The sequence below is a fragment of the Miniopterus natalensis genome, chromosome 6 (genome assembly GCF_054644295.1).
Source record: "Miniopterus natalensis isolate mMinNat1 chromosome 6, mMinNat1.hap1, whole genome shotgun sequence".
In the NCBI taxonomy this organism is placed as follows: Eukaryota; Metazoa; Chordata; class Mammalia; order Chiroptera; family Miniopteridae; genus Miniopterus; species Miniopterus natalensis.
In genome coordinates, this window is record NC_142086.1 from 87120636 (window position 1) to 87147166 (window position 26531).

The 26531-nt window shown below is 56.1% G+C and overlaps 1 protein-coding gene across 1 annotated transcript in view; it reads left to right on the plus strand.

The window, feature by feature from the left end:
* Positions 1-12772: 12772 nt before the first annotated feature.
* Positions 12773-26531, plus strand: part of PDE9A (phosphodiesterase 9A) — a 69630-nt gene continuing 55871 nt past the window's right edge. The window contains exon 1 of the mRNA XM_087817836.1: positions 12773-12846. Within this exon, the coding sequence (XP_087673962.1) occupies positions 12778-12846 (69 nt within the window). The 5' untranslated portion in view covers positions 12773-12777. The remainder of the gene's footprint in view (positions 12847-26531) is intronic.

Sequence of the window (26531 nt, forward strand, 5' to 3'; positions counted from 1 at the left end):
AAGAAAGAGAGCAAGAAACTGAAAACCTATTTGAAAAAATAATTACAGAAAACTTCCCCTACCTGGCGAAAGAAATAGACTTACAAGTCCAGGAAGCACAGAGGGTCCCAAACAAGAGAAACCCAAAGAGGCCCACAGCAAGACACATCACAATTAAAATGCCAAAGGCTAAAGACAAAGAATCTTAAAAGCAGCAAGAGAAAGGCAGTTAGTTACTTACAAGGGAGCCCCCATATGACTGTCAGCTGATTTCTCAACAGAAACCTTGCAGGCCAGAAGGGAGTGGCAAGAAATATTCAAAGTGATGAAAACATGGAACTACAACCAAGATTGCTCTACCCAGCAAAGCTATCATTTAGAATCGAAGGTGAGATAAAGAGCTTCACAGATAAGAAAAAGCTAAAGGAGTTCATCACCACCAGACCAGCACTACAGGAAAAGTTGAAGGGTCTTCTTTAAGAAGAAGCTAATGAACAAGAGAATCTGATGAACTAAATAGATCCAGAGACATTGACGCAGGCAACAGACGATCATATTTCAGAGGAAAGAGGGAAGGGGGGTGGAGGGTGGGAAGAGATTAAAAAAAAGAAGTTATATGAGTATAAGCATAACCCATGGACACAGACAATGACCAGGTGAAGGCCTGGGGAGGGGGTGGGAGCGAGGTGGAGGGGGTGAATTGGGGGAAAAATGGGACACCTGTAATACTTTCAACAATAAAGATAATTTTTTTTTTTAAATGTACTGAGCACCTCACCAATGCAAAGTTCAAATCTGTTTTGTCTGAAGACAACTTTCCTACACACAGTGGCTACACTCCCTTGTCTTTTCACCTTAGTAATTATGTGGCTAACACCCTCCCGCCCTAAGATGACAATTTAGAGTTTCCCTGGCAGGCAATTAGACCTATCTCTGCCGTTTTTCTTATATAAAAAAAGGGGGGGGGGTGGCAAATTTATGTTTAAACAACGGCAATGATAAACCACAGTTACTGAGCTACTCCTGTGCTAACGTCGCATAAATGCGGATGGCTAGTCACCAGGGAGACAGCCTTTGAAAAGAGGCGGTGCGCTGCACACACTCGGGGAACCCAGCCCAGCCCTGGCGGCGGTCAGCGGGAGCAGCTCGGTTCCTGGAAGGTCGAGCTGTGCCCCAGGTGACTCTCATTACAGACTGGAGCTGGCCCACCGTCCCCTCCCAACATCTGGATGCCATTACTCGGAGTGTCTCGGAGAAACCGCTGACTGCCCTGACGTGGGAGCGGAAATTCTGTTTAGAAAGTTCAACTTGCTCTGGAGGGGCCTCTTCAGCAATCCTTAAACCCACGCTCCCAGGGGGAGAAATTACAACTGCCACGGCAACAGCGATTTAGCTTGTTACGCAGAAAGCCCGCCGCGGGCTCTCGCGGGCGGTTGTAGCCTATTCATACCTTAGGAAGCAGAAAAAGAGCGAGTGGGGGGGACGGAAGTCGTGGGAAGGGCGTGCTGTGGGTGGCTAAGTGCTTTACGCTCCTTTGAATCTTGCCGAGGCCCTGACAGCCCATTGTACAGAGCAGAAAGCCGAGGCCTAGGAAGGTTAAGCAATTTATCCAGCGTTGCCCAGCAAGTAAGAGCTGGATTTGGACCCCAGCTGACAGACCCCAGGACCCGCTGGCCCAGCCACTACAATCATCAGCCTCGCCTCCTTACACACACGTCACCTGCATCCAAGTCAACTCAGGTCCAGCTCCACAGCTTTGGATCCTCGGTGGCTTTCATCACACCTAGAATGAAGCCCCAAATTCTGCAAACCCAGGCCGCTCCGATTCCTCACCTCTCCATCATCTCCCTGCCCCAGCGCCGGCTGCCTCTGGCCTTCCCACCACTGCTCCCTCCACCGGGACAGCTCTTCTTATGAACAAGTCTTCTCCTTCAACTGATTCATGTCTCTGCTCAAATGTCACCTCCTCCATGATGCCTTCTCTGACCACAATATCTAAAATAGTAGCCCAAAGAATCTTCTATGCTCCTTCTTGGCTTTATTTTTTCCTCTATAAGTTTTATCTCTGCCCTGGCGTTATACATCTTTGGTTTGTTTATTGTCTGTCTCCCCACCAGAATATAAGTCCCAAGTGGACGTTTATTGTCTGTCTCCTCACTAGAATATAAGTCCAAGGTTAGTAGAATTCTGTCTGTCTTATTTATTGGGAGAACTTTTTGCAAACCTGTACTAGAAATAGCGCTCATCATATTATGTGTATGCGTGGGGTGGGCACAGGGTGGAGGGAGTTTACATATCTTCCTCTTCTGTCTGCCTATGAGCTCATCAGAGAGCAAGGCCCAGCCGCACGTAGCTTTGCCCCAACCCCAGCTCCTGGCTCCTGGCCCAGTGGGTCACCTGACCCCTGCTCAGTGAACGTTTGTTTGCTCTTGTCTGAATTTGGCCTGGCCCAAAGGTTGGAAGGCCCAGTGGCTCCTGCCAGTCCACCTGCTCCACGGTTGGCCTTCATGACATCCGGTCGGAAACAGGCCATCAAAAGCTCACATTTCCAAACTTTGGCGGATCCTTTGATTCCCGCCATGTCCCACCTCACCTAATTTCTTAGTAGAAGCTTCTTTGGAAAATTCCAGTCTCTTCTGTTCTAAATTGGTCAAGAAAGTTGCTTTTCCTCATCAAAGAGTGGGAGGTGATGAGAGTGGGCACAGCCCCGAGGCCAGGGCTGGGGTGCCAGGAATGAACTCAGAGCCTGTCCCAGGACAGAGCAGGGGGAGGAGCACAGCAGGGAAGCCCGGGGGGAAGGGGGGGTCATGGAATTCAGAGAAGCAAACCAGGAGTGAGAATGAGGGAGCAACAGCGGGGGGGCGGGCCCGGAGGCTGTGGGCTGCGGGGAGAGCTGACTTCAGCAGCTGTGACCCCAGCCGAGTTAGTCATGAATGTCACAGGCAAGGGGGACCTTTCTGAGGGCAGGCGGCCAACAGCTGGGTCTCCGGATCCCCTGCTCCCTAAAGCCACTGTTGGGGACGTCCAGGTGGAAATGGCACTGGAGCATCACCTTGTCACATGGCTCTCAGAGCCAAATTATTTAAATGCACAAATATTGATACTGGCTCAAGGGTTACGAGAGAAGAAAAAATGGAACAGGATTTTCCTGCTGGTGAGACCTCACTTTTCTGTCATCTGCTGTGTATGAAATACACTGTCACACAGGTTGGGGGAGGGGCACTGTGCGTTTATTTACTTGTCCGTGGGAAGCATTAGAGGAAACGCCCTGCAAGGATTCAGAGGCCCCTCCCCTGGACCCTCATACACCCTGTGGTTTGGGGTACGTGGGAAGGTGAGGGGCTCTTATCAGGATGCAAGACAGGGACCTTCCTGTGCTCAAGAAACTAATCACAAATTTACAAGAGGCATGGCCACAATCAAACATTAAGTTGACGGAAACATTTCTTTCGCTAGAATATATACCAGCTCCAGCCCCTAAAACTAAGCATTCAGTATATTTTGAAAGCATCCCAAGCACTGCAGAGGCCACCAAAATAAATGGCACACGGCCCGCCCCTTTAAGAAGCTTGGGAAGCTGGAACCCCGGGACTGAGGACACACGCTATTAGCGAGTCCTCGGGTGCAGGGCTGCATACAAATTAGTCTGTGTCCTATTTCTGGAGGTGAGGTCATTAGTTTGCAGTTGATTCCAGGGACAACGGCAGACTCACTACTGAGCCAAACCTGAGGCAGGGGGTCCCTTGGCTTCTTGGCACAGCCCCGACGCTGACTTAGGATCCTGGAGCTGTTCCACGCGGTCACCTTGGGAGGCCCTGCAGCAGGAGGCTGAGGACAGACCGACTCAGACGCCCACCGCACTCGCCCAGGGCCGTCCCAGAGCCCCCAAAAAGGAACCAGCCCGTTGGGTTGGCGTCGGGGGGCGGCCGCCTCCCCCCTTGCCAAGGGATTCAGGAGGCTGGCTGGTAAGTAGCGGCGTCCTGGCTGGTTAGGGTCTTCCCAGATCCTAGGGCCGAAGTAGCCAGCCCGCACCTCACCCCCCTGTGGCATGTGGAGCCTCCTCGGTCCCCGACGGCGATGCTGTTTGCCCTGCTCCACGGTCAGCGCCGCTCTGTGAACCGCAGTGAGCCCTCCCGCTCCGCCCGCCTTCTGGTCCCAGGAAGCTGAGGTCTAGAGAGAGTTGGGGTCTTTTTGTAGCTAAAGAGCCTTGAGCTCCCCCGGCCCAGGGAGTGCCTCAGTCACACTCACATGCGACCTTAGAGCTCCTAACAGGTGGCCTGGCCTTAGGGCCAGCTGAGGTCACTCGAAAGCCTTTGCAAGTTGCAAGCCTGTTGTGGTGCAGCGATGTGACAGCAGCCACGGATGGGGAAATGAATCAGAGGCCGTCCAGCCTTCGTGGAAAGATGCTGGAGAGCTGGGCCTGTCACGGTGCTGGGACAGGTGAGGCCCAGCCTTAGGGAGCGCCCTTCCCGCAAACGGGGGCAGGCCAGCCGGGTTCACTCGGCTGAGCCCCATCCCTGGGCTGCTCCGGAGCCCGGCTACTGAGCGCAGCCATGCGGCCTCCACGTGCGCCTCTCTGCCAGTCGCGGGGCGTCCGGGCTCCAGCTCCGGGGGGGCAGACAGGAAACACATTCCTCACGGGGGCTGGGTGGGGGTAGGGGCCTCTCGGGGTCAACGCGAGGCAGCCCTTTCCTCTCGGAAACTCAGAAAAACCACTTCAGCCGAAGGGGGCAGGGAGTGCATAGTTGGCTCTTAGTACCGCCTTGAATGCTGATTAAACCAAGGTCAAAAATCCAGCGCGGGCCAAGAGCTTTGTACAGAGGACGGCTGGCTGCCACGTCACGTGAACAAAGGGGCTGGCCGATGGAACATGACGGCCACGCAGCTCGGGTGGAGGTCCGGCCCCCTCCGTGAAGACCCCAGGACTCAGTCTGCTCACAAGGTCATAGTTTAGCAGGAGGCTGGGGTGGTGACAAGGCACAGGGTGGGTGCCGTGGCAATGCTGCTGCTGTTCCAGACAGAAAGAGCAATAAATCCCCCCGCGTTCCCACTGCGTGCCAGGGCTTATGGGTGGTCACACACTATCCCAGGTTCCCCACTCACCTTCAGCGTGCTCCAGGCCAGCATTTGTCACCCCCATTCCACCACTGAGGAGCCTGAGGCTCAGGGAGGACAGGTAAATTGTCCAGGCCACACTGCGGGGATCACAGAGGTGTGCTGGGCTTCTGGGTCCTAGAGGAGGAGCTCCCCACCCTGCTCCAGAGATCTGGGGGCTCAGGGAAGGTGGCCTCATGGAGGTAACACTTGAATGGATCTCAAAGAGGAGGTGATTGAGGTGAGGAGAGAAGGAGAGACATTCTCTGGGCTGAAACAAGGTGCAAAGCCACGGATGTGACAGCGAGTGTCTGGCGTCTTGGGCAGAAGTGGGGGGCAGAGCAAATAATAGATGCCTGGGGTGCCACACTGGGAGGAGATGGGGAGTCCCCAACAAGGCCATCCAGGGAATGGCATGGGGCAGATGAGCCCAGTAGGAAGATCTGGGGATGTGCACGTGAGACGGGTGAGAGGGTCTGGGGGAGCAGGGGACCCGCAGGACACCACAAAAATGGACCCAAAGGGGAAAAGGGTCTGACCCAGCAGCTTCCACAGAGGCGGTCGCTGTCCACAGGAAAAGGGTAGGAGCCCACTGAGGCCCCCAGAGCGGGTGACTCCACCCCACAGCAGTGAAGAGGGAAAGTCGCCTCGCCACACCTGTAAAGAGATGCATCCTTCCCCATCCAGCAGCTTCCGAAACGTGGGAGGAAACTGCTCCTTTATGCTAATTTTATCACTTTAACACATCTCCCTTTCCTGATTTTATGGCAAAAATAACATCACCGCATTAGAAACATTTTTGAAAAAAATGCCTAGAACCCATCAACACGGCCATTTCCTAGTCGCCTCCCAGCTTTGTTCAGCCCTCCGCGGGCTTTCACAGAGCTTCACGCCGGCCTGCAAACTCCGGAGCAGGGAGGAGCTGCCCACGGCCGGTGCCCACGGCCGGTGCCCACGGCCCACGCGCTGAGGAACGGGCCTCTGTGGATTCTACCTTGTCACTGAAGGTACCAGAATTGTCTTGGTCTCTATACACTCGTCACAGTTATCAACCTTGATGTTCCCTTCAGGAAATGTGCCACGATTTAATCAGTCGGTCCCAATCTTTGTAAATTTGGGTCACTCTTTCTTTTTTAGTTTTTTTCTATTAATGGGTATCCCTTTTCTAAGCCGACAAGCAATCCAGAATGCCTGCAGGAAAAGTGGCAGAGTTTTGATTATTTAAATACGTAGAGCCACATTTTGGAGATGCCATGGATACAGTTAAAAAAGATCAACCACCGACTTGGAGAAAATATTTGATAGCCAAAGGGTTAATACCCTTTGTATAGAAACAGCTACTTTAAATCAATAATAAACAGATTTTTAAACTAGAATATAGGGCAACGAGTATGAATTCACGGAAGAAACACAAGTGCCTCGTCTCACTCGTAGAGAAACGCAAGTTAAAACGAGACATTTTCCTTTTTATTAGATTGAAAAACATAAACAGGGCTAAGTCTCCTTTTATTGAAAGTGTAGCGGCAAGGCACTCGCGTGTTCGGATGGTGGGCGCTTAAACTGCTACGACCGTGGGCATCGTGACTTCCAATAAGAAATACAGATTTTGCCCCTCACCCCAATTTCTGGCACAGAGCTGCTAAAACCCTTGGAATTTCCTAAGTGACAACGCAGTAAAGGTGCTTTGAGAATCATAACAAACACCTTTCAGCCTCACCTGAGGTCCTGCTAAGGAGGTGACTTTTGGAGAGCACCTAGGTGGCCTAAGGATGGGGGCAAGTTGCCAGTGAAACCAACCAGATGATTGGAGGGCTGGAACTTTCCGCCTCGCCCCTGATCCATGGGGAGGGGACAGGGGCTGGAGGTTGCATCCGTCGCCCAGGGCCAATGATTTAATCAATCATGTCTATGTAAAGAAGCCTCCATAAAATCTCAAAGGGTGGGGTTTGGAGAGCTGCCAGGCATGTGCCACGTGGATATTCAAGGAGAGCAGGACACTCGGAGAGGGTTGCAAGCTCCCTGCCATCCCCATACCTTGCCCTGTGTATCGCCTCTGTCTGCCTGTCCCTGAGTTACCTCCTTCTGTAATAAACTGGTGGCCTGGTGAGTAGCATGTTTCTCTGAGGTCTGTGAGCTGTTCTAGCATATGAATGGAGAGCTTCCGATCCGTGGAGGTCACTCAGAAACACAGGTGGCCACCTGAACTTGCAGTTGGTGTCTGAGGTGGGGGAGGGCAGTCCTGTGGGATGGCGCCCTTAACCTCCAGGACCGGACCCTACCTCCAAACCGATGGCGGCAGAATTGAGTGGAATTATAGGTCACCAGCTGGTGCCAGAGACTTGCTTGCTGGTGTGAGGAATCCACACATTGGAACTGGGTGCTCAGACCACTTACCATTATCGAGGGCAACCTGGCAAAATCAAAAACTGAAGTGCGTGTACACTGTTATCCAGAAATCTTACTTCTAAGAATCAGGTTCTGTAGAGTAGCAGCACAGCTACCAAAGAATATACATGGGCGTGGGGTCTTTTCATTGTTTACAGTCAAAAAATATTGGAGAATGTCAACGCCCATCACGTAGGACATCTTATCTAAATGGATAAGAGAGCACAGGTCAAAGACCCACCGGACGGCTGTGAAGGGGCGGGTCTCCGTCTTCTCACCCAGATGGGACTTTGACTTTCTGCTACATTGTCTGAAATATTTACAACTAGTAATAATTTTGTAATTACTAAACCCGCAGAGAGAAAGACGTGTGTATAAATCAAAGGCTCCTAAGACCAACACCGCCTTGGTGGTCGCCGTGCCAGTGTCTCTCCCTTCCTGCCGAAGCTGGGGGCACACAGGTCGAGGGCACACAGGCCCTTCCTCGAGCTCTGGCTGCACCTGCCAGTGGCTCTCCCAGGGCCTCAGAGCAGGCCGTGGGTGTTGTTCAGTTCCCCACTTACGTACAAAAGTCTGATTCCTCCAGGAGGCCATCGGTCAGACCTTCTGAACGTAAAACGCCTTATCCCCAACCAGTTTATAATTGTTTTTCGTTTTAAGTTTTGAGTGAAAGTCGAACATAAGATTATTCCTGCATCTTCTCAACTGTTTCTTCCTTGTGTTTGGCCCTTCCCTCCCCTCCTGGGCGAGGCTGGCCTCCGTTCGGGATCTTTCTGCCGTCTGGCCCAGCGGGAGCCTGGGGATGACACCGCACCGCTGGGTGACATCTGGTTCCACGGAGCTGGCGCACAGCCCTGCAGAGGGGCACGCGGCGGCCTGCTGCCCTTCGGGATGTCCCGCAGCCCGAGCTTCGTCCTGCTTCGGATGGGCACGGACCGAACGCTGTGCTTGTCGCAGCTCTTCGGAAAGAGGAGGGGACACGATCCTCCCGCGAATGTGGGAAGGCGCGTTGAAACGCCTTTAAGGGTTCTCGCTCCGGTCAGAAGTCTCAAAAGGGCTGAACTTCCTTTTGACTGCTGACTGCTGGCGCTCCTACGACGGCTGCGAAAGCGGAGAAGCACCCGTTTTGATTTCAATCCTCTCCCACGGCCTCTCCAGAGTCCAGGGCGCGCCGGTCCCTTTAATAAGGCCCGCCCGTGCCTTGCGTGTAGCAGGCGCCAATGCATTTTGCTTGTCTGATGAATTCATTCTGCTCCCCCACCCTGTCCCTGCTTCAGAAGAGCTGGCTCAGGGAGCAACTGGATTCTCTTGAGAACGGTCATTTTAAAAATGCCAGTTAGGCCCAAGAGAGAACAGGGGGAGGGTGCCTTCGGGGCTGAATCGACAGCAGCCCGCTGACCCACGTCCCGCCCACGCTGTCCGGGGGGTCGGCCGGGAGGGGGGGGGCAGCTGCTGCAAGATGCTCTGCCTGGCCTGTCCCTGCCACTCTTGGCGGGCGCCTCCTTCCATCGTCGGGTTCACCCTCCAGCCTTTCCCTGAGTGCCCCACCTCCTTCCCCATGTCTCCGTCCTTGTGGGCACCACCCACGCTGCAGGGACCTAGCAGACCCTCTTCTTCCTCCTCATGGCTCCGCTCCTTGCCAAGGATGAAGAGCTGGAGTGGGACCGGGGACCAGAGCCAGGCTGCTCCTGCGTGGTCTCAGCTCAGCCTCTCTGATCATCACTGTGGCTCTCAGGACTTACTCTGAAATTCTCCTTTGGTGCAGGCTTCAGGGCAGTTAAAGAGTGAGCTCGGTATACAGGTATGAGCCCGTGTGCAGGCAGGATGGTGCCGGAAGAAACTGCAACCCATATAGGGATGGGAGACTGAGGTCACCCAGCTCCGGCTCTCAGGAGCCTGGTGGCTCTGCAGCTCCAGGAGTCCCGCACCTCCGCCCCCTCCCTGAGATTCCGGTGGGCGGTGTCTCACACCCGTGTTCCAGGCTGTTGGAAACCCCACTCCCTGGAGCTTCCCCAGGACTAGCTCTGCCCCCTAACTTCTCCAGCACTATGCAAACTGGGTCATCACATCCACGCAGACCCACAGGCCTCCTGCTCTCCCAGGCCCCTCATCCTAACCCCCAGCCCACGGCAGACACAGATGGTTTATCTGTTTGTATCTTGATTCTGGGACCTTACGTGGGCTGCGTTCCTGGTGGATGAGCCAGGATCAGGAGTGCAGGTCAAGGACACAGGGGGGATCCTCAGGCTAATGCCGTGGGCGCCAAAGGGCTGGCTCCTGGAACCTGACCCCAGGGCCACGCAGGATGAAGGGGCATAAACACAGGCAGAAACACATCCTGTGAAAGGGGGGGCAAGCAAGGAGCAGAATAACATCAGCCTAGCAAGTGAGCAGAAATGAAAGACTCCAGCAGTCTCCAAGCTGGATGCAGAACCCCACCTTTCCGCTGCAGCCCGGCCCTCTCCAGGGCACTCCCCGCCCAGAGGGGGAAGACCCTGTTAGATCCGAAATAGGCCACTTCAGCCCCTGCTCAGCCTCCTGCGGAGCCTGCATCTGAGGGGTGGAGCTAAGTCCCTGCATGGTCCCCTCAGGGCTGACCTCACACCCCAACACAGTCCCCTCCACCCCCCTCCAGCTACACTGGCCTCCTGCATGAGGAACTTTGGCACGAGGCTGCACCCCCGGCTAGAAGAAGGTTCTTTCCTCCCACACACTCCTCTCCTTGCTCCCCACACTCCACATTCTGTAGCCCCTTCTCCACAGTGTCTCTCCTCCGTTGCACTAATTATTATCCAACCGGCTACATGTCACATTTACTCAGCCCATCTGTCCATCTCCCACTGGAACGCGGGCTCCTCCAGGCTGGGGTTTCGTTTCTGTGTTTGCCAGTGAGTGCTCAGTGCCTAGGACAGCACCAGCACACGGTGGTGGCTGCAGGAGTCACCGCTGCTCCATTGTCAGGAATGGGCCGGGGCCAGGGCTGCTGTGTCATCGATTGAGTGTCCGCACAGCGGTCTGCTCAGTCAGATACTTACAGAACCAGCCAGGCGGTGTAAGAGGCCTGTCCACGGAGGGCCATGTGCACAGCCACAGACCCGCACCCTCCAGTGAACAGGTAAAAAAAAGGCTCGGCAGCCCCGCACGGTGGAAGGAGATGATTCCAGAGGGCTGGGCCAGATGACAATAACACATGGGGAATAAATAAGCACAGAGCTCATGAATGAGCCATCTGCTGGGCGGTGAAATTTCCACGCTGGGCAGCACCGGCTGCACAGATCAGTGGCTAGATTAGCCAAATAGCATCAGAACATTCAACAACAGAGCTAAACATAATCACAGTGCTCACTCCAATTTTGGGGGGACACAGTATCACATTGTGAGCGAAGTGACTAACTATAACCACCCCCCTGTGTTCACCCCAACACACACACACACACACTTCAAAGGCCTCCTGGCTTCCCCCTTCTCACTCTTGCGGTGCCCAGGCTCCGATGCAGTCCTTTCGCTGCACTGGAGATGAGAGCAAAGCCATCATTATTCCTTGAGGGTCCTCATGAGCAGGAAGGGACATGAAGCGACACACGCTGGGCTGTCCAAAGGCTGAGGAAGACGGTGCATCTGAAGATGTGCCCCGCCTTCCCCAGGGCTCCAGCCGGACCCGTGTTCCAGGTGGCCCTGGACCAGGAGTCTGGAAAGCCAGTGACTGTGGGCCATGTGGAGGCGGATGGCCAGGGCTGTGGTCAGCCTAGCTTGGGCAGGCCTGGAGGGACAGGCCCTGTGTGCACCAAGCGCACTCTCACGGCAAAACCCAGATATTCAACAGATGGAAGGCAGCGGCTTGGGACACACTTCGAAGGAAACAGTACTGCGCTCTCCAGCCGGCTGGACACCCGCTTCCCAAAGCAACAGGCACCCAGAGCCTCTTGGCCCCCCAGCATCTCATTCCCACTGGGAGAGCCACAAAGGCACAGTGATCCACAGGTCCCATCTTCCTGGAATCCCTCCTGTCCCCGTCCTGCTCCCCGGATTCCCAGTGGCAGTTAACAAGGGGGGGGGGCAGAGCAGTGAGGAAACCGGCAAATCGCCGGTGGATGAGTAATCCCCGCTCTGGCTCCATTAAGGACAGAAATAAAACTGCCATCTCAGCCGCGGGGGCAGGTAGAAGAGGCTGTCACTCCCCAGAACGCACAGAAAACTTAGGGAAGGATGTGCCTGCAGGAGAAGAATCTTTCTCATTTCCTATTCCTATTAAATGAACAGGGAAAGGGAAATTTTCCTAGCGCTAAGTGGGGCTTGGGTTTGGGACACGACCGCAAATAGCTCCGGGCCGCGTGCCAGCCAGGTGCCGCCTGAGGGCTGCCTGCCCACCTGGAGGGGTCGCCCTGGGCAGCTGCCGCCCGGGGAGGGGACCAGCCTGCAGCCAGAGGGGGTCGCTAGCTCCCGGCACTAGTCCAGAGGGCACGTGGAGAGACGCTGCCCATTTGGCCCCGTCCCCAGGAGGCTGGAGTCCAGCGGAAGAAGAGAGAGCGCCTTCATGTGGGAGGAGAGGAGCGGGCGCGAGAGGGGGCGGGCGGAGGGGCGGCGGGAGAGAGGGAGATGGGGGAGGGGTGGGAGGGGAGGGAGGAGGGGGAGGGGGAGGGGAGGGGGAAGGGGAGGGGGAGAAGGGGAGGGGAGGGGAAGGAGAGGGGAAGGGGGAGGAAGAGGGGGGAGGGGAGGGGGAAAGGGAGAGGAGGAGAAGGGGAGGGGGACGAGAGGGGAAGGGGGAGGAGGAGGGGGGAGGGGGAGAGTAGAGGAGGGGGAGGGGAAGAGAAGGGGGAGGGGAGGGGGGAGGGGGAGGGGAGGGGGAGGAAGGGGAGGGGAGGGGGAGGAGGAGAGGAGGGGGTGGAGAGGAGGGGAGGGGAGGGGTGGAGAGAAGGAGGGGGAGGGGGAGAGGTGGAGAGGAGGGGGGAGGGGGAGAGGAGGGGGAGGGGGAGGGAAGGAGGAGGGGAGGGGGGAGAGGAGGGGGGAGGGGGGAAGGAGGAGGGGAGGGGTGGAGAGGAGGGGGGAGGGGGAGGGAAGGAGGAGGGGAGGGGTGGAGAGGAGGGGGAGGCGGAGGGAAGGAGGAGGGGAGGGGTGGAGAGGAGGGGGGGGAGGGAAGGAGGAGGGGAGGGCCGCGAGCGCGGCGCGCGGCCGGCGGAGGCGGCGCCCACGGGCGGGAGGGCGGCCGCGCTCTGGTTGGCTGCCCCGCCCGCCGCCGCCCGCCCCCTCCGCCCTCCCCGCCCTCCCGGGCTGGCGTCGGGAAAGTACAGTAAAAAGTCCGAGTGCGGTCGCCGGCGCAAGATGGGGTCCGGCTCCTCCAGCTACCGGCCCAAGGCCATCTACTTGGACGTCGACGGACGCATTCAGAAGGTAGCCCCCCGCCCCCCCTCGCGGCCGCGGGCCCCTCCCGGCGCGCCCCCGGCCCCGCCGGCCCGCCGCGCGGCCCCTCCCAGGGTGACAGCGCCCGGGGGTGACAGCGCCGGGCACCTCGGCGCCGCCCGCGAGTGAGGGGCCGTCGTCCGTGCGTCTGCGCGTCCGTGGGTCCGGGCTGTGGTCTCCGACAACTTCGGGTAGTGGCGCCAGGGCTCTGCGGGGCAGGTCTCCCCACCAACTGAACCCCCGTGCGAAGGGGCGACCGGTGGCATTTTTTCCATTTCGCGGGCAGAGCTCTTTGTAACACATCTGATTCGGCTGAGTTTGTCGGTTCACAGGGTGGTACATTTACCTCCTTCATTTCCGGCGGAACGACCCCCAGAGCAGACACCCCCCCCCCCAGACGGTGGGCGCACCTGTGGGGCAGGGCCCCGCGCATGGGGTCAGCTGCAGAGGCGCGGCTGCCCGGCGGTGGGGAGTAGGGGGGCGGCCACAGCTGGGGCTGCTCCCAGCTGCTCGCCTGTGTCCCTCTCCCCATTTCCCTCAGGTGGTCAGCTCTGACAGCAGAGGGGGTGACTGGGGCTGCTGCACCTCCTGGGCCCACAGAGAGACTGGGTGGCCGGCTGCACCAGAGCTGCCCTCCACATGCCCGGTCTTCCTAACCTGCCAGAGTCTCATAGGAGAGGCATCCAGAGCAGACCCCATTTGTTGGTGGCCCCTCCTCTTCTAAGCCCCTGGCAGGTCCAGAGAGTCCTGACCCCTGCTTCTGGCAGAGGGACAGTAAGGGAGTTGGCCTGGAGGGGGGCTCTTAGCTCTCCCTAGATTGCCCCCAGGGAAATGCAATGGTGAGGCCACCCTCCCAAACCTCAGCTGCACCTGTCTCACCTTGCTTTGCTCCGGGAGCTCCCCAGCTGGGGAGCCAAGGAGGGATGCCTGCCCTGCCGGGGCAAGCACGGGACTGGAGCTATGATTCTCAGACCCGCCTCCACCAGCTAACAAGCCAACAAGCCACTTCGCTCTCCCCTCTCCAGCTTGATCCCCGGGAAATAAGAAGTGCAGATTGCCCTTCCCCCGCTATAGCCACTTCAACAGAATCAGATCGCAGGAACAGGAAGCATCTTCAAGGGCAGGTGGTCAACAGCAGACACAGGACTAGACCCAAGTCCCCTGACTTCTGACCAGGCAGCTGTGACTGCATAGGAATTTACAACAGCCTTCCCAAGGGAAGAAATGGCCCTCCATGAATGCCCCCTGCTCCGGTGTGCACACACCCACACATGCATGTGAGAACATGTGTGCACACACAACATGCACGTGAGAACACATGTGCATACTCACACACGTCGACATGCATGCACATGCCACATGCACAGAAGCACAAACACGTGCACACGCACACATGCAAACAGGCAAACATGCACACACACACACACAAGCGCATACTTTTTCTGCCCCCCAGATGAGAAATATCAAACAATCAAACATCAGCGCTTTTTATCTTTGGAAAGAGGTGAGATGAGACACTGTCGGCAAGTCAGAAGTGACAGCTCCTTCCCAAGGACTTCCCAGCAGTCTTCCTGAGAAGCCTGATTAAAGTGGGTGGAAGTGGAAGAGGTTCCAGAGGGTAGAGGCGAGCACCTAGTCTGGCAGGTCACTCTGCTGTCATTGTGGGGAGGGTGGTTTTTCACAGATGACACACCCGAGGTTGGGTTGACCTCTAGGAAAGCAGACCTGCAGGCAGCTCTGGGAGACCTGGGCACCTGCATTCAGGAGGGAAGCTATGGCTTTGGGAGGGGCCAGGTCTGATGTGTGCTTGTGCCACCCTTTCTGTGATCTTGAGCAGGTCCCCAGGCTGCCCTGAGCTGGCCTGCTGTCTGAAGTGGGGTAACATCTGCTTTAGAGGTGGTCATGAGAGGTGACCACACTAGTGTAAACAGCCGGGGATGCTGCCAAACCATGATGGTGCTGTGCACGCTCACTGTCCAATAAATGTCCTTTAACTGACAAGTAAGGAGGAGCAGGGCTGGGTCTTTAAGCCTCTGCCATCCCTGCGATGTCTATTATTCGCTCTTGACCTCGCTTAGTGGCCTTTCCCATTGCCATTGTCACTGCTGGAGGCTTGGAGCTGGACTCATAGCCTGGTTGAGAGGCAGATCATTTGGGGTTTCCAGGCATGTGCCGGACACACTGGTCATCTCTCACTGCCCTTGGATTCCACACAGGCAGCTCTGTCCAGACGTCAAATGTCTCTCTCGCCTAAGGGCTCTTTCTACAAAACTTGTTGTTTTCTTAAAGCCCCAAACACTGAACTAATTCTGAAGTTCTCCGTAGGCCGTCGGGTTCTGTCTCCCTTTCATCCATCCGATCCTGTCTGTGAAAGGTCATGGACACAGACCCCGTGCTGCTTCCAGAGAGAGGGTGTGGAGGGAGGAGAGAAGGCATGTGTGACGTTGTGGCGCATGTGTTGTGTGGTCATCCGTCCTGTGGCTCCTGCATTCTGTCTGCTCTCTGTCCCCTGAGTTATCCCATGGCTGGTCATTCCATGCTGTCCCCAAACAGTGGCTCCCATGGGTGTTGTCTGCTCCAGCAAACCTTCAGCTGGATCACCACAGTGTCTAAAGAGAGGCCAGTGCTCAATGTCTGCACTTCCATGTCATGGTCCTGGGTTAGTCACTTAATCTTTATGCCACTGTTTCTCAACTGTCATCTGGGTACATGGTGTACTGTAGTGCTGCTTGTTGGAAGAACCAAACAGGGCAAGGCCAACCACTTAGTCAATTATCCAGACTAGTTTATTGAGCAGCTGCTGCGTGCCAAGTGCTGGGGTCTAGGGTGAACGTGCCATTCACGACTCTCAGTTAGTCCCACTGAGCGGTGGCCCCCTCTGGCCTGTGCCATTCACTGGCCCTGGATGGGCACAAATAGTTAAAGCAGCTGTGCAGGGCACCCTGCGACACAGAAGGACCCAACAGGACCAGGCTGGTGGGAAGGGCTGTGGTGCCAGTCACATGTGGGCCTGATGAGTAGACTTTCTTCCTCCAAGAAGACTGGCTTTGTGGGCAAGGGGTCCTCTTTGGACCCGGTAACCTTGGGATGACCCAGGTTAAGGGCTGCTGAATAGCAGGGCTACAGCCTTACCCAGCCAGCACACCTGCACGCTGTTCCCATCTGCTGCTCCACTTGCCAAGGAGCACAGGTGAGACTGGCACCTCTGACACCAGGTAAAGGAAGAGGGAGTGGGAGCCGTTCCCTGCACCCACAGAGCTGGGAACCTTGCCCTGAGGACTTCTCTCAGGAAGCCGATGCTCCTTGTCTTTGCCCAGAGGGTTTGCTTGTTTCTTTCCTCAGATCCCCTGGCCTGGGGGCCCTGGCCTCCCACCTGCTCCTTTCTCCCACCAGCGTACAGAGAAAGGTGTGCTCCCTGGGGTGCTCAGGGCACTGCAGGACAATGCACTTGCGCAGGGATCCTGAGGGGCTCCTGCCTAGTGGCACATCCAGGCGTGGGTTTGCCACCCTTCCGAATGAGGCCGAGTAGGCCTTGGTGGGATCCCAGGCCTGGCCTTGGGCTTGGGTTTGGTGAGGAACCTTGTCTGGGTACATGTGCCAGTCCTGGGGCTCCTGAGCCCTGCTGAAAGGGACCGCCTCTGCTGGTGCACTGCCCTGGTCTAGCAGTTCCCTTGGGGACAGTCCCCTGGCCGCAGCTCTCTGCTGGGCTGTGTTCTGTCCCTGCCTCCATCTGCAGCTGGCACCCAGGTGTTAATAAGCAGCCAGCCGCTTGCTGAGCTGTTTCTACTCTAAAATAACAAAAAGAGAAGAGCAGTGTTCAGAAGTTGTTAAAATGTCAACAGTTTCTGGTTCGTAACAACCCCCACACACACCTGTGATTGCTCCCCCTTCCCGCAGGAGCCAAGCACCCGTGTGCTCAGCCTGCGGGACCTGCTCTCAATGCTTCTCTGTCACCCAGCTTGGCCCTGTTGTGACTTGGGACCCCAGATCATGCCCCTGGGGTTCCTCAGGAGCCAGCAGTCAGCCTCCGTGGGACTGCGGGGACCTGACCCACCGTCCCCTCCCCAGAGCTCTGGTTCTTTTCTGGCTGAGGCCCTCCTGCCTGCACTTGGAGCCCAGGCCCCCGCACACCCTGCTGGCTGTGTCTGGGTTCACCAGAAGGAATTCCACTCCCTACTGTTTGTTTCTCCCGATGTCCCCTTCCCTGCCCCACCCCGCCCAAGGGGCTTCAGACTCCTCTGCCTTTGTTTCTTGCCTTTGGCACAAACACATCTGGCATTTCTGGCTGGCTGCCCATCTTCAGGGCAATCCTGTCTCCTGTTGGTTGAAGGGTACACCTGACCCAGTTCTTGTCCAGTGTGCCAGCACGGTGGGACCCTGAGTCCCTCTCCACAGCCCCTTTCCCGCTGCTGGAATAGGTCTGTCCTGCCACCTGGCGCAGCCCAGTGGAAACTTCCATTCACTTTAACACCCGCGCACCTGCGTGCCCATCACGCAGAGCAGCCTTTCCCCTCGGACTGGCAGGATCCTTGCTCATGTGCACAGGGCCAGGCAGGCCCAGCAGAGTTCTCTGGGCTTCCGAGCACCTGCCTGCTCCCCTCATTCCTGCCCGGTAGACTCCCCTGGGCCGTTATCGGCAGTTCCAGCAAAGTCCATTTATCTTTGAAATGTTCATAACTTAAGATCTTTAAGAAGATATGGAAGTGGTAACATAAGCTAACTGCAACCAAGGGAGATTCGAGAAAGGCGAGCTCCCACTCCCTGTAGGATTTCCAGCGGGGCCCGTAGTGACGGGCAAAGGAGCAGGGCTGTCGGATTCCCAGCCCGACCCCAGCTTGCAATGACCCCTGTCTCCAGCTGCGTCAGAGCTGGGCTGGGAAAATTAATGGGTGTCTCGATTGTCAGTCTCTTTTTCAACAAGTATATCAGCCATTGAAGTAAATTGGCCTTGCTGCCTGTGATGATGCCACAGCAGGTCCTGTCCCTAAAGAACTTTTAGAAACTGGTCTCCAGGTTCCAGCCCCCGGATGCTGAGAAGTCAGGGAGCTGCCGGCCCCACTCCTCCGCCCCATTTGCTGGTCTGAAGGCCGCTTACACCACATTTCCAACATCTGGAGGCCCAGGAAGGGGACGGCTGGAGGCTTGAACCCCACTAACGTCATCTGACGACATGGAGACCTCTCTGACTGAATGCAGCATGCCCTGTCTCGGAGGGGCTGGGCTGCTCTTGTCTGTCACACGGAGGGGTGGAAGCCGTGGTGCCAGACAGCCCGGCTCTTCCGCCTGCCAGCTAGGGAGTCACTTTGTCCTCGGGGAAGTGAGTGCGGTGGTGGCACCTCCCATGGGGTGACCAAAGATGGCCCTAAGAAATATTCATAAAGTGCTGGGCCTGAGCACAGTATGCACCCCCCATCCTCAGCCCCCCCACCCCCCGCACCTGTCAACCAGGAGACTGGAAGAAGCCATGGCAGGTGCTTTCTTGTCATTTGCTCTGTACCTCTGTGTGGCCACTGTGACTCTGAACCACAAAGAAGGAGACAGGGATAAGACCCCAAGACCCCGAGTCGCTCTACCCCGGGGTCCTTGGTGTCCGACTTGGCAGAGGCTACTCGTGTTGGAAATGGGGTACTTCACCCCATGAGCCGAGGGGGCCTCACATGAGCCATTAAGAGCCGAGGGGCTGCCTGGCCTCAGAAAAGCGCAGACAGAGTACAACACCCTGGTCTTCAGAGAGGAAGGGCAAGGGCAGAGGGAGGGCGCGGCACTCACGTCACCCGCTCACAGGAACGACGTGCGAGAGCCAGAGCAGGGCGGCCAGGAGGCTGGTCTCAGGCCAGCAACCGCAGGGGCGCAGCGGAGATGCCAGGGGGCAGCAGGACTGACCAACCCATAGGCTTGGGTCCCTGCAGGCTGGGTCCCGCACCCTTGGCCTGGGCTTGCTGCCTGGGGGCGTAGCTGGCACTTACCACCACCCGTCTCTCCCATCAGAGGCAGCACAAGCTGAACCATCTCCATTTGGTTCCCTGCCCCCCGGCTGTGGGTGACCCAGCGGGCAGTGTTCCTGGGGCCTGGGGGAGGTCTGTGGCAGTGAGGGCTAAGAGAGTCTCCAGAGGACACTGGGACCTCAAGTGTCCACCTTGACAGCACAGCAGCAGCCCACCAGCTGGTCCTGCCCCCAGAAGGAGTTCCTCTGGCTCCCCATTCTGCCCCCCTAGCCAGACAGGTGGTGAGATGAGAGCTGTCCACCTGGGGCATTTAATGGGGACAGACACGCCCGGGCACTGGGCTCCTCCTTGCTCTTACTCCACAGAGCAGAGCTCCAGCCGGGAGGGTGGCACGCAGCCAGGGCGGCTTGCAAGTGAGTGGCTCAGCTCGGAAGGGGTTCCCAGCCTCTTGCTCAGCTCACTGAGCTGAGTCCTCCCCCGCCTTCGTGGTGGAGGATCTGCATTCCCAAGGTCCTGAGTCTTTGAGAGAAAAATATTCTGAGATAGTGCAGACCTGAAGACCGGCCTCAGGAGTAGAGAAGCGCGTGCATCTCTCCTGGGCACCGAGGCTCGCGGTCCTGCAGGGGGCACCGTGCAGATGCGCTCAGCTGCTGTGGGGATGGCTTCAAACATTTCAGACTCAAAAACCGTCTCTGGCCCTGGCCAGTTTGGCTCAGTGGTCTGAAGGGTCCCAGGTTTGATTCCAGTCAAGGGCATGTACCTCGGTTACAGGCTAGATCCCAGGGCCCAGTCGGGGTGCATGCGGGAGGCAACCAAATCGATGTGTCTCTCTCACATCCATGTTTCTCTCTCTCTCTCCCCCTTCCACTCTCTCTGAAAAGCAATGGAAAAAAATATCCTCAGGTGAGGATTTAAAAAGAAGTCTCGGCAGTTGATGGCGTGGGTTATTTGGCTTGGCCCTACCCTGTCTGCCTGTTTCCCCGTCACCCCGCCATGGTGGTTACCATGCAGCCCCAAAGCTGATCACCTGACACGAGCATTTGCCCAGGACAGAAACTCAGAGCACCTCCGAAAACTTGGTCTAGACACAATTAAGGAAGAGTCAGAACACTGCAGTCAATTGGCTTTAGATTCCCAGCTAACGTGTTTTTCACTTTTTAAAATTGTAGAAAATACACATAATATAAAATTTCACCATCTTAACCATGTCTAAGCGCACAGCCCAGTGGCATTAAGCACATTCACGCTGCTGTGCAACCATCACCACCACCCATCTCCAGAACTTTCCATCTTCCCAAACTGAAACTCTGTCCCCATTAAGCACTAGCTCTCCCTCCTCCAGCTCCTGGCACCCACCCTTCTATACTCTGTCTCTGTGAATCCGACTCTTCTAGGAACCTCACATAAATGGAATCACACAGTATTTGTCCTTTTGTGTCTGGCTTATTTCACTGGCATGATGTCCTCAAGCTTCCTCCAGGCTGGAGTATGTGTCAGAATGTCCTTCCGTTTTAAGCCTGAATAATACCCCATTGTGTGTAAATAAACATTCTGTTTATCCATTCATCCATCATGGATCGGCCTAGTATTATTTTAATATTCTTATTGATATTTAGAGAGAGAGGAGGGGAGGAGAGAGAAGCATGGATATGAGAATGAAACATCGATCAGCTGCCTCTTGCTTGCCCCCAACTGGGTCTCAGGCCCTGACTGGGAATCGAACTGGCCACCTTTCAGTGCACAGGAAGACGTCCAACCAACTGAGCCACACCAGCCAGGGCCTGCCTGATATTTTTTAAACCTCAGTCATTTCCATGCTTATTTCCTTGGTTTGCAAAGCGTAGGCCTATTGCAATGGTGTATGATTGTGTCTTATGAAAAACTTTGTGTTCCTTGAAACCCTTCCCACTTCCTGGTCATAGTTGTTTATCTAGGAGGGTTTTGTGTGGTGTGGTCTGTGATATGTTACAGGCGGGGAGAGGACCGAACTATCCAGAAAAGGCAGATGCTTTTCAGATTCAATTACGCTCAGTCCATTTACCAGCAATGTCATGTCATGGTCGAGAGCATGGATCTGGGGCAGGCTTGTCTGCATTTGAACCTAGGAGTGTGTGTGCAGGTTACTTACGTGCCTAGTGTCTGCATCTGTGAAGTGGGTTGTTATGATTAAACGCATAAACGCACATCAGGTCTAAAACAGGGCTGGCACACAGCGAGTGCTACATAAAGTCGTGGTTATTGTATCTCGCTTATTTTTATTTTTTGTTTTATGTTGTGGATTCAAGGCAGCCGAATCTCCGTGTCTGGTTGAGGGAGCCTTACCCAGACCCCTAGCTTCATGCTCCCGGGTCGGCGAGTGGCCCGTGGGCACCCGCCATCATTCCAGCACAGGGCCACGTGTCCAGGCACGCTCCGTGGAATAAAGGACCAGTCAGCCTGAGGGTGCTTCCAGCTCAGTGACACCGTGTGACTGTGTTTCCCAGATTAACCCCAGATCCGCCCTCCTCCCCCATCTTCCCACCAAAGAAAGGACCACAGATGCCTTTCATTTCTCCTCTGATCTTTCGGAGGTGGAGCTCCACCCGAAAGCTGGATTAGGAGGGAGGGAAGTAGAGAGAGAGGGAGGAGGGAGGGTGGCACTCAGCGCACGCCAGGTTCCAGGCATCAGGCTCACCCATTTCTCTGGAGGGGGTGTAGTGATACCCACAGCACTTAGTAATTTGACGGGTGAAGTCAGCCATGCTGCTAGACCAAGCCGTGTTTGGAGAGGGCTTGGCTGGTTCACTGTCCATCACAGTCCGGAGCACTCTGCTCTCTTTGTCACTTGGTTGCTGGCCACACCTCCCCACAGGCCCTGGGAGAGCTGCTCAGCCCTGGGGGATGGAGGAGTCCTCGGGGAAACAGAGTCAGAGCCCCCCATAGAATGCCTGGAGTGGGCAGGATTCGTCACAGTCAAGCTGTCCTCAGTTTAGCCCACAACACTGTCAGGAAAAACTGCCACCCTGCCTCCTCCAGTTACACCACTAAAGGGCAGGTGTAGTGTGACCGGGGCACTCTCTCTTCAGGTGGGCTCGCCCCCTGGGGCAGGTCACCTGCTGATTTATTTTGTAAGCAGAGCAGTTAATGGAGCCCAGTGCTTCAGGCTGTCTTTATCCTCACTGCTTCTGCCTTTGGGATTTAAAAAAAACAAACTTTGATAGCCTAACAAATAACCGAAAAGGAAGCAGCGCTTCTGACACTGTCCTCTGGAGGTCTTCCGCAGTCTCCACCTGCCTTTACAGCGCCGTAGGGCCGCCGACTGTCAGCAGGAGCATCTGGGTGTGGCGGGAGGGAGCCCGAGGCTTCGCTGGAGTCTGTCTGTTGATCCCACTGTTTCCAAAGCGCTTTGGGGCACAGCTGCCAGACTGCTTTCGCTCGAGGTTGTGTTTCACCGGGGAAAGTTACAAGTGAGTGGTGGTGAAACGTTCAAAGTTAATGGTCAGACATACTCAGAAACCTCTCAATGAGGCATCTTATGTAAGCCTGGAATAACGCTGCCACGGTTAATAACAGAACATCCAAAGCTTAGGACGTACACAAGAAGTGCTGGAAGCGTGACCCCAAAGGTGCCAGTGACTGCGTGGCCATGTAGAGTCCTTAGGACTTAAGACATCCCCCTGAGCCACCGGGATGTGCAGCCGTGGTCCCATTTTTTGGTGGTGTTTTGAAGGTTGAGCCCCAAACAACAGAGATAGGAGGTGGCATCTGTGCCCTCTTGGGGAAACAGCCTAGAATAGTCTGAGAAGCGAGGGTCAGGAGAGGAGATCCTGGGGCCACGTTGTAAATGGGGGAAGTGTAGGGGCGGTGAGCTTCCTCTGTGAATATTTCCTGAAACTGTGCTGGGTGGCACTGTGCTGAAATGGTGATCAGGATGGGTCACAGCCTCGGGAAGCTGAGAGGACACACATGTGCGGGTGATGCGTAGATGACAGAGAAACTGGCAGACGCCTGGTGGGTGGAGCAGGCAGAGGGCTCTTCTCCGAGTCAGACCTGTCTCCTCCAGGCACCGAAAGTGTTAACCCTTATACTCATCCACTCTTCTAAGGGCTTCCGTGAATGAGCCTGGAAGGTGTGAGCTGAGCGTGCCAGGACACTGGCTGACACTCAGCTACAGACACGTCAAGACCTCCTTACCCCTGGCCACCCCCACTCCCTGCATCCTAACGTATTGCCAGGAACATGACCCTGCACCCCATTTGTTTGAACCAGTCTTTCACCCAGTATCTCCCTTCCAAGGCCTTTCCCCAAAGCCCTGGGCTCTCCAGGGCCTGGGGATTCCGAGTCTCCTGGTGTTGGTGCTGGAGCAGCGGGGGCCACCGCTGGATGGATGCCGGGCTCCTGGGAGGCTCCAGGCACCACTGGGCCTGGGGTTTCTGATTCAGTCGCAGCCTCTTCAGTGACCCTACTGTGTGTCCTCCAGATGATAGAGCAGGCGGCCCTGAGAGGGCACCCTGGGGCCGAGTCAGGTCCATGCACCAGCGGGACCCCTCGAGGCTCCTCCAGTTCCCGCCTCCCCCTCTGAAGCGCCAGGCTTGGCTTATGGGAGAAAGAACCGGAGGTTAACAGCTTTCAGCCAACGGCTGTGATCTCCAGGCATCAAACTAAACACAGCGAGCCTGAGAGCAGTTCTGTGGTTCATGGTGAGTGACACCCCGAGTGGCACAGGTGCCGCGTGACGTGGGCTGTGGCAACCATACGATGCTGGCCTCAGTATGGTCCGGAAGACACTGATGTTACATCAGGAAAGCCCAACAGCACTGAGCAGAAACCTGACCTTTGGGGTGCTGTTGAGAGGAGGTGCACAAGGTTGACAGCCTGGCACCACGGGCCAGCCTCTGCATCGTAAGGAGCGGGACGTGTGGGAGGTGACTCCAGCCACCATGACAACGCGTGGAGCCAAGTTGGACCAGCTCGAGGTCCCTGTCGCCCACGTTCTGAGACATTTCTTTTCTGGCAGGAGAACCATGCTCAATTTCAGTAATGAAACTTCAAGCCATAGAAGGGAAGGAGAGAGAGAGGAGGCCTCCCCATTGCAGACGGAAGCTCCTCCGACTCCACCGCTCCGCCCGGCCATCCGCTGATGCCCCCGATTGCTACACACTTGGCCACTGTTCCCGAGCTGCCTGTGTGAGGGCCTCAGGGTCCACCTCGATGATGCTTGGTGACGCGGACAGCAGAGCTCTCTGGGTCACCCTTGCCCAACCACGGCTGTTCTCACATCCCACCTTGAGTCAGGGCTGCGAGGGCTGCATGTTGGGAGAGGGCTGCAGCCCCAGGTCCTCCCCAGCACCTCCCCCTCCACTCTCCCCTCCCCGGGGGTGCCAAGGAGCCCTGACCCCAGAGACAGGCCGCGTGGACCACGCCGGAGCCCTGATACAGCGGAGCTGGGTCAGGCCAAGGGGGGGAGGTAGGCAGAAGAGCAGGGCCTGTGAGGGGACTTCAAGGATCGTGCCCCCAGAGTTGCCTCTGCTTTGAATCTGACTGGGCTCAAGGAGTAAAGCAAACTGAACCCAGAGAGACACCTTCAGACCGCGCCCCCAAAACACGGTCCTCTGAGCTGCAGCTCGGCACACTTCTCACTCTCTCGGCTCCTTGATTTCTGCACTTTTGGTCCCCTGTCATCTATTATTTATGACAGCGGAGATTGGCCTCAGACACCAGAAGTGACAAAAACAAAGCAAAGCAACCCAGGAGGATGACAGGAGTGGTGATCAGATCAGCCATGACAAATGGGCTCAGTGCAGAGGAGACCCAAGACCGCGGCAGACTCCCAGCCCGGAGCCAGAGCTGGAGCGGGTGTGCAGACAGCCTGAGTAGCTGCGTCCTGCTGAAGAACAGCCGCAGCCGGGACAGGAATTCTCCACAAATTCCCGACCGTCCCCTCCAGCCTCCCCGCCTCCCCGCCTCCCAGGCCCACATCAGCTCTTACAGGGGGCAGCCTTGGACCTGCCCCTCGGCCTTCGGTGTCCCCTCTCTCTGATCCATCTTCCCCTGGTCCCTCCTGAAGTTTGGTCCCAGTCACATACACTCCAGAAACCTGGGCCGTGGCTTCCCCACCTGAGCCCGTCTCAGCCCCCCTCCTATCTGGACCCTGTGGGGCCCCTGCGCAGGCTCCCTACGGCCCCCTCAGAACAAGGCCCAGGCCTGCACACCCCTCCTAGGTCACCAAAAACCACGTCAGTGGGGTCTTGAAAATGCCTGGATCTGAGGGCCATTAGGACAACGTCTGGAGTTTAGAAAGTCTTTCATGGGAGCCCTTTAACTCTAGAGGGAGGGAGGCCTGCCTGCGGCTGAATCTCAGGGCCCAGCGTGACTGTGAGGGTGGGAGCAATGTCTCCCCACTCCTTTCTCTGCCCACATACCCTCAGGCTCCCCGTCTTCATTCAGCTGCTCGGCCTGCCTCCCTGCGGCCCACACCCAACCATGGAGCCTTCTCCCTGCTCCATCCCAGGAGGCGCCGGGCTCCATCTCGCCTCAGCCTGGCGCTCCTGCCCCCACCTGTCTCTGCCCCGCTCCCACTTCTCTGGTTCCCTCCGGGTGCCTCCCTCTCACTAGACACCTCCCCCCACTCCTAGCTGAATGCTGTTTAAATTCTGGTTTTTGTCCTCTGGTTCACTGTCATTTAATTTTCCCATCCGCTTGGCTTAATGCCAAAGAGTATTCTTTCCAAATAAAAATGGTAAAGACCTGCTTTCTCGCATAAGGATTTTATGGAAGTGAACGCAGCAGCTATTAGGGGGAGCGTGCCTAAGCTAGTTCTGTTATCAATTCCGAGCCTCCCTGCTAGAAGCAGATAACACTTTCTCGGCTGTAGAAGCCTGTAGAAGCCGTGCATATTCATTGCAGAGCATGTGGAAAATGCGGAGCAGTAGGAAAGGGAAATGAAACAGCCCGTTATCACGCCCACAGAGGGGGCCGCTAGCATATCGGGGCCTCTCCCACTGGTGTTTTCTCCTACCTGCGTGCGTGTGTGTATGTGTGTGTGTCTTTCTTTTAGCTAATTTTATAAAGATTTTTTGTTGATTTTTTTAGGGAGGGAGGGAGAGGGAGAGAAAAAACTTTGATGTGAAAGCAAAACATTGATCTGCTCCCTCCTGCACGCCCCCCACCGGGAATTGAACTGGCAACCTTTTGGTGCACTCGTGGGCGTCCAACCAACTGAGCCACACTGGCCAGGGCATCTTTTACCTAATTTTTTTATCCTGATCATTTTCACTCAGCATCACACCAGCAGCATTTCCAATATAGCATTAAATAGTCTTCAAAAACATGACTTTAATGCCTATATAATGTTCCATGATGGAGACTTACTAAAATGCAATCATTTCGTCATTTATGAACTATTTAGCTTAATTCCATGCAATAAGTAATACAAGAGGAACATCCCTAGCTGTGCGTCTTTGCCGGCAGAGCGACATCCCAGGGTGTAAACCTGGGAGTGCCTGGCTCGCTGTGAAGACGCGCGGGTTCATGAAAAGCACCCAGAACAGTGCCTGACACTTAATGCTCTTATCCTTTTGTTTGCTGTTTTATTTCCTCAAGAGCAATTCCTAGAAATGGGGTTCTGGGTCAAAGGGCCAATTTATTGCCAAACTGCTTTGCCCCGGGGCTCTGCGGACACACATTCCTCCAAAGGTGTCCCCTCACAAGCCCAGACAGAGTCGGTGCAGTCTCCTTATTTCAAATAGGCTC